Source organism: Pteropus vampyrus, unplaced genomic scaffold (genome assembly GCF_000151845.1).
Source record: "Pteropus vampyrus isolate Shadow unplaced genomic scaffold, Pvam_2.0 Scaffold461, whole genome shotgun sequence".
Classification (NCBI taxonomy): domain Eukaryota; kingdom Metazoa; phylum Chordata; class Mammalia; order Chiroptera; family Pteropodidae; genus Pteropus; species Pteropus vampyrus.
In genome coordinates, this window is record NW_011889242.1 from 2,745,673 (window position 1) to 2,753,039 (window position 7,367).

Consider the following 7,367-nt stretch of genomic DNA (forward strand, 5'->3'; position numbering starts at 1 on the left):
CGGGGGGGAGGGTTGGTTTCTTTTTTCCACCATGGAGAGCATTTCTGCATTCTACAAAGTTAGGCTGGAAGACGGGCTGATCAGGTAACACCGTCCAGGTTTTAGCTGAAGATCTTCTGCGGCTTTATGAAGACTTCCATCGGATTAGAGAAAACACTGCATGGACCACGTACAGCAGAGTGGCTACGTAGGAAAACACCTGCAACCCAGATAAGTGGCTGTTAGTGGGCTTGTGTAGGGACAGGGATGGCGTGGCCGTCCACACTGCATGGGCCGCTCGCCTGGCCCTTGGGATGATAGGCCTGCCGTGTGTGGCCTGCTGCCACTTCCCACACTCACTCAGTATCCTTCCTTGCTGATCCCAGATGTGGCCCCACAATGCTTTTGGCACAGAGTCCAGGTGACCGGATGATCCACTGGGCTTGTGTGCAAGGCCAACCATCTGCCATCTCACGATCACGTGGGTGCCACCCAATTGGAAGGGGTGCAGGAGAGTGCCAACCACTGTCCACAGAAAACATCCCTCCTCCACAGTAGTCAGACCAGAGCCCAGCAGCTGTGACCCAGCAGCCCCCGCTAAGGGGTCACAAGCACGTGGGCTTGGTGGCTCCAGTTAAGGTCTTGATGCTCCCTGGACATCCTTAAACCCCATTGGAATCTCATCCTATGATTCTTAACATTGTCAGCCTGGGGATGGGAGATGGGCTCATAGGAAGTAAGGGACAGGGACACGGAGGAGGGATTTTAAATTTTTGCAAGAAAGAAAGGGGCTTACTGAAAAAGCCACTAAGAAGACCCAATCCGCTGCTTTAGCACTGGGAACTAAGGCCCTGGAACTGCAGCAAATGGTCACTTGGTGGCTGTCGTGTCCCCAACTCATTGTGTTCACTGGGCGCCATCTCTTCCTATCTCCATACTTTGGCATCTTGCCTCCCTAACCGCCCGCCTGCCCCCGAGCCAACTACCTGCACCTGGTTTTGTGACCTTGGGCACAGGTCAGGAGTTCCCAAGCCAGGAACAGCATTCAGGTGGCCACGCTTCCATGACTTTGGAAAATGCCCATAAATAGCAGTGGCACCGTGCTGCTTCCTCCCAACCTCCACACATGGGCTAACCCTTCAACTTTGGCCGTTGGCCAGGGCTGATGAGTAAGCCGAGTTATTTAATAACAAGTGAGAGAGAACACATCTGGGGACTGGAAGTGCTGAAAGGAGCGGTCATGTATATGTATGAGTGAGCAGCTCCCCAAAACTCTCCCCCATCAGTGGGGAGTGGTTCACTGCCTGGGCAGTGAGAACCCTCAGCAAAAGCACCTCGGAAGTTCCTACGGGAACAGGAAACAGAGACTTATTTTTCAAATGAGGTCAAGAAATGACACATCATGGACACTAAAGACAGAGATGTGAAGAGACTTTAGGCTTTCAAAAAGCCCTCTCCCTTAACGCCTGCCATGAGTGCCTACCATAGGCCCAGGAACCTGCAGATGTCTGTAGAAATTTCCAGCTACCTTCAGTCAAGTCCACCAAGCCCAGGACCCCAAAGGCCAGGGACACGGGACGAGGTCCCCAGCCACCTCCCCACACCCAGATTGATCGCCCCCAGTCCCTCCAAAGGGCAATTGTGGTTGGGCAGGGTCTGGGGCTAAATCCTGCGTAATAGTGACTCCTTCTGTCTTGCACACTGATGCAGTGGATGCTTGGAATAGAAAGGCATGACTTTACATGGAACTGGGCTCCCATCTCCCTGTGGGGTTTCGATTCAAGGCGTCCAAGGCAGAGGGAGTTTTGATCTTGATTCTGGCACTGCTGACTCTGCGTGGGCACGCTCATGGTTCTCCAGCTCAACTAATGGAAACGTGGGGATGCGGTCAGTCGTTGGGTAGATGGGCAGGTTTTGGTGTGGTGCTCCATGGAACACTACTCAGCAGTGAGAACAAACACCATAATATTCTCACCTGGCCACGTGCGTGGGCCCACAAGCCTGAGGTTGAGAGAGAAGCCAGACATCACAGAGCACACAGGGCACAGCCCCGTCTCCATGGATTTCAAAAGCAGGCAAGTTTGAACCCGGCAGCTAGAAGTCGGGCAGGGGTTGTCCTTGGTGTGGGTGCCCCATGATGGTGGCAGGACAGGAGTGGGACTCTGGGAGCAGTTCATTCTGTTGTTTCGTGATCAGGATGCTTGTTACACAGAGGGGTCCACTTTATGAAAATTCATCGAGCTGCACAGTTGCATTCTGCTCACTTCTCTGATGTGTGTTGCATTTTGATGAAAAGTAAGCAAGTTGGAACACGGTTGAGTCCAGTGGGTCTCCACTAGAGACCTGTCCGTCTGTGTTGCCCTGTCAAGTGCTGCCCTGCATTTCACGGCTGTTGTCTGCAGCAGTTTTATAGAAATGGTTGTTAAGTACCTTGCTTATGTCTGCTCGGGGAGAAGCTCTAGGTTGGGCTGGGGAGTTATGAGGCTCTCGAGGTGAGGGGAAGATGACAGAGTCACTTGAAGGATGACCCTCCTCCCAGAAGGAAGGCCCACCAAGGCGCTGCTGGCTGTGCTGCTGTCTATAAACGCGCCTTCCCGGGAGATGAGCCCACGTGGGGCCATTCTACACTGTGGGACAGTGAGGGGTGCCAGGGACCATGAGGTGGCCGTGTTTATGGAACTGGGGAGGAGGCTTGGAGCTTAAGGGGAGCGTGTGGCTTCCTCAGGGCAGGGGACAGGCCCACAGGGACTAGCAAGGCTTCAGGGAACTTCCTCAGGCCCCTCGCCAAAGCCCACCGCCCCTTCCCACCCCACGGTGTCCTCTCGCCTCTGCTCCACCATTTCCAAAACGGGTGCTGGCCGAACTTTGGTACCTGGAACTGGCATCTCGTGACCTATCACCACACCTGACCTCAGGGCTTGCTCGATTTGTAGGCCGATCTCCGGAGTCTGAGAAGTGCTACTTCTGAGCTATTGTCTTATTTTTTCAATTCCCACCTTAATGCCGTGAGTCAGCACACGGGTTGGTGCAGGCCCACGCACGCACGGCTCTGGGAAAATCCTCCCGAAACACCCCGTCCTTGTCCCCCTGTCACTCTGACCTTTCCGTTAAAAAGAAAACCCAGTTCACAGTGGTCTGGCCCTGCCACTGGACAGCACTCCTCTTAGAGCACAGAGACCTGACCCCGTCACAGGCAGCCGGCACTCCCACCTGTCCTGCGGAAGGGCCAAGTGGGGTGCAGGCTCATGTCCCACCCACTGCCCACTGAGAGGAAGTCGCTGACCATCCCCGTGGTCCTCAGGGGACCGGACAGGAAGGACACTCCATCTCACAGATGAACATGCTGAGGCCCGGAGGCTGCCAGGGACCTGCACAAGGAGTGGAGGACAGGCGACTCGGGCCCCTCCAGCAAGACGGTGTCACGAAGGCCTTCCAAGCAGCCAACACCCACAGCTGGGGGTGTCTGGACATGCTGGGCCTGGAAGGGCCTCCCCAGCCCCAGCCCGAGCCAGGGCCTGGCCAGACACTGGCCACTCGACTCTGCACCCCTGGCACCAGTGCTCCCCGGCACTGACCGCATATCCATGGCAGAGCGACCACCCAGCTAGAGCCAGGAGACCCAAGGGGCCAGACTCACTGCCCCGTGCCAGTGCTGAGTGTGGGTGACAGAGCGCTGGGTCAGGACACTTGGTGCCCCGACCTGTGGTCTCGGGCCTTGGTCCTCCCTCTGTGAAGTAGGTGTAATGACAGCCTCCTCCTAGGGCTGCTGTGAGGATGAAGTGAGACGGGTCGCAGGAGCTCAGAATGCCGCAGTGGCCATGCACCCTCAACATCTGCCCTCCACACGCCCCAGGCCCAGGTAGTGCAGCCTGGACCAATGGCCCGGGAGCCTTGGGCATCTCACTCCCTTCTCTGGGGCTTTCCTCTTCAGAAATGAGGGAAAGGTTTACATCCTTCCGAAGCCAGGAACTAGCGAACAGAGGGGCTAGGCAGCCTGGGGCTCAGCCTTCAGTCAACAGGGACTCACCACAGCGGAGATGTTCTCGTGGTACTGCTTGTAGGTGTAGCCCTCGTACATCTCGATGGTGGCCAGGGCTTCCAGGACGGAGGCGCTGAGGTAAAACAGGGCTGCGGTGCAGTGGTAGGCTGCATCCTGCAGGGGCAGGAAGGGCCTCAGAGGGACGGGCACCCGGAGTGCAGGCAAGGGCTGCTGGGGTCCCCCGGCACGGCTCAGGTTCGTCCCCACATCCCCCCAGCACTGAGCCGCCAGCTCCTCCCCCCAGGCTGTGTAACCAGCAGTCTTCTCTCCCTGTTTTGGGGACCGGAGGAAGGACTTCGATGGAGGTGGGATGCTGCTTCCCCTTAAGGTGGGATCAAGAGGACGTGAGGCAGAAAGGGCTGCTGGGGATTTAATCGGTAGAAATTGGTTCTGGACCTCAGAAGGGTCACTGGCAGTCACAGTCCAGGTTCAGATATGGCCTCGGAGGCCAGTGCAGGATGAGAGAGGCCCAGGCCATTTCCACTGTTGTTTTGTTTTCTCTCATTTTTTGGGGGGGGGCGGGGGGGGGGAGTTGGGCGCCCAGATATGTTTAAAAGCAAACAAGGAGTTCTGAGAAGCTGTAATGTGGAAGTGATTTCAAAGTCTCAGCAGGAGGCCTTTTGAGAGCAGGAGGCCCAGCCAAATGCCCCCTGCTTTCCAGGGAACGTGATGACGGGTGTCTGTTTGTGTTTTACCCTCTTCCTGGGCCCCAGGCGGAATCTATACAGGATGGACCACAGGTCACCCCTTGCCCCGCTGCAGTCCTTCTCTGGTGCCTCCACTTTAGAAGGTGTAACTGGGAGCCGAGTAGTAAGCATGGCCTCACTGGGCAGCAAAGGCCAGTCCTGGGGACCAGATGGAAACCAGCCCTCCTGGAAGGAGGGCTGGGGGCTGGGCTGTTGGTTACTATGAGGAGGGCAGTCACGCAGGAGAAAGTGGAGTAGGCCCAGCGAGAGCCTGGCAGTAGCCATCAGCTTCCTCCTGATCTCCTGACCCTCTGGCTGCTTGGACTGCTCAGCCTTGGAACATAGGTGGGCAATGTCTACGGGCAGCCCCCCAGGGGAGAGGGTCCAACACTGCTCTTCCCTCAGACATCTGGATGGGACTCACCAGGGTGACCCAGGAGGCCTCCCCGCCATGGGTGCCAATTATGTACAGGATGAGCAGGGCAGTGGTGGCCACGAAGCAGAACACAGACACGAACATCACCCAGCCCTGGACCAGGGGCATGGGCACCAGCGACGAGGCGACCAGGATCCACACCAGGCCCCCGAAGACCTGCAGAGGGCGGGTGGCAGGGGTGAGTGCTGGCCAGGAAGGGCCAGAAAGGACTCTCACCCCCAGCGCTGCAGCCTGAACTCCCGCCCTAGCCCATCTATCCCCAGCTTGCTTGCCATTTTTCATTTAAAGAAAATAAATAAAATTTTTATTGAATAAATGCTTGCACCACCTTTATCTGCCAGGCACTGTCCTAAGTGCTTTAACTAACTCAGGTAATTAATTCTCACAACCTCACTAGCGAGATGATGATCCCTGTGTCAGAGGGGGACTGAGGCATGTGGCAGTGAGGCAGCTGTCACCCCAAGGAAAGACTCATCCATCCAGCGCTATCATCAGAAGGGTTGTGCTTTGTCCTGAGGCAACACCCTCCCTCCCTAGTATTTGGTGTGAAACCCGCTTTCTGTTATGTAAGGGTGGCGACCAGCTGATGGGTTGGCTGTACTGAGTCATTAGCATTTCTTTTTCTGAAATATGGCTCCTGAAATCCCAAGTCCAGGAGGGCCCAGGTCAGCCTGGCCTGCCCCGCAGCCTGGGACAGGCATGAGGGAAGCACTTCCTGTCGTGATCCGGAAGACAACCCTGTTGCTGTCCACAAGGGCAATGAGCCCCGTCTTCAAAGAGGAGCGTGAGGTCAGCAGCGTCCCCCAACACTGCAGTCCTGCTGCCCCAAAGACATGTGCACACCAACTCACGCTGAGATTTTCTGTACACACTTTTCCCTCCCTTTGTCACTCTTCATCTCGGTGAAATCACAGCCTCACCCTCCACCGCCACCCAGATAAGGGCGTACTCAGGGCTGGACATGAGTGGACATGGCTTTGCAGTCAGAGGTCCCAAGGTACTGTGGTACGTGCATGCCACCGTCCTCCCGAGTATCAGGGGAACTCCATTCCCTATGGTGTGAAGTCGAGCACGTCACCTGCTGGGTAAGAGCCTGCTGTCCTCACAGGTGGTCTTGGAACCTCTTGGCTTGGAAACATCAAGAGAGAATCATATTTGGGTATAAAAGTCAGTGTGGTGGGGAAGCTGGACTTGGCATAACCAAGTTTGGCCTGATGGATCACAAGTGGGCCTCTCTGTGCAGAAAACTTTCCTACTGGCGAATTTGAGGCTGCCTGAAGGCACCTGACAGGGTCACAGACTGGGAGTGGAACAGCTGGGGGACAGGAAGCTGAGGCCAGGAGGGACTCTCTTCCCAAGGGCCCTGGCCAGACTTCGTGGCTGAGAGAACTGCAGTGCAGATGTGAGTCGGAGCCCAGCCCTCTCTGCCGGCACCATCAGTGCCCACCAGGCACAGTGTTTGCATGCGGGCCCTGAAAGGGCACAGGTGCAGCCCACTGAGGAGGCTGTAGCATGCCATCCCATCTCCTGGTCCCGGTTCCTCGTCTATAGGCCACAATTTGCAGCTGTCTCCCCACCTTGCTGTGGGTGTGAGTTGGCTGAAACCACAGATGTGAGCGGACACCTCGGGGACTGGGCGCAGTACTACCCCACAGCTGGGGTGGCCTGGGAGGCCCAGTGGAGACGGTAGCAGGGTGCTAACTGGCCCCAAGGGGACTGAGGCAGGGCTCCAATCAGGTCTTGAAGGGAGAGGAGACTTAGCTGGTTCACTGGGCCAAAGGTCAAAAATCAGCTTTCCAGGGGAGACAAAAGAGGACACCTCAAGCCCTGAGGGCACAAGAGTGGCAGTGAAGGTGGCAGAAGGCTGAGGGGCTGTGCACAGGGTCGGGGGCAAGGAGAGGCGAGAGATGGGGCTTGAAGGAGGAGATCCTCAAGGCAGAACCGACCACTGGGCCAGCGGGAAGTCCTCCCAGGTGGGCTCAGTGCAGAGCTGAGGTTCGGCCTGAATCATGGGCCCAAGCCTCCCTTCACCCACAGAGTGGAAACCCAGCAAACAGAGAGCCGAGGTGCCACACCCACATCTCGCAGATAAGGCACCAAGCAGGGAGCAGTCACTGCAGACCAGCCCAGCCCAGGCGCAAAACCCCACTGGCCAAATATTTGTCAAGAGCAAGGGGTAGGTGAGGGTTCGGCATGTCCCTCTGGAAAGAACACTCAATGTGCCTCC

The 7,367-nt window shown here is 56.8% G+C and overlaps 1 protein-coding gene across 2 annotated transcripts in view; it reads right to left on the minus strand.

The window, feature by feature from the left end:
* The window catches only part of MAL (mal, T cell differentiation protein), a 20,142-nt gene continuing 12,775 nt past the window's right edge, over window positions 1–7,367 (minus strand). The window contains exons 2-4 of one of the 2 annotated variants that reach the window (XM_011382019.2): window positions 5,129–5,296; window positions 4,007–4,132; window positions 1–199 (exon numbers count right to left, since the gene is read on the minus strand). In XM_011382019.2, coding sequence (XP_011380321.1) covers window positions 125–199; window positions 4,007–4,132; window positions 5,129–5,296 — 369 coding nt within the window. In that variant the 3' untranslated portion in view covers window positions 1–124. The remainder of the gene's footprint in view (window positions 200–4,006; window positions 4,133–5,128; window positions 5,297–7,367) is intronic. The other variant, XM_011382020.2, reaches the window with a different exon arrangement.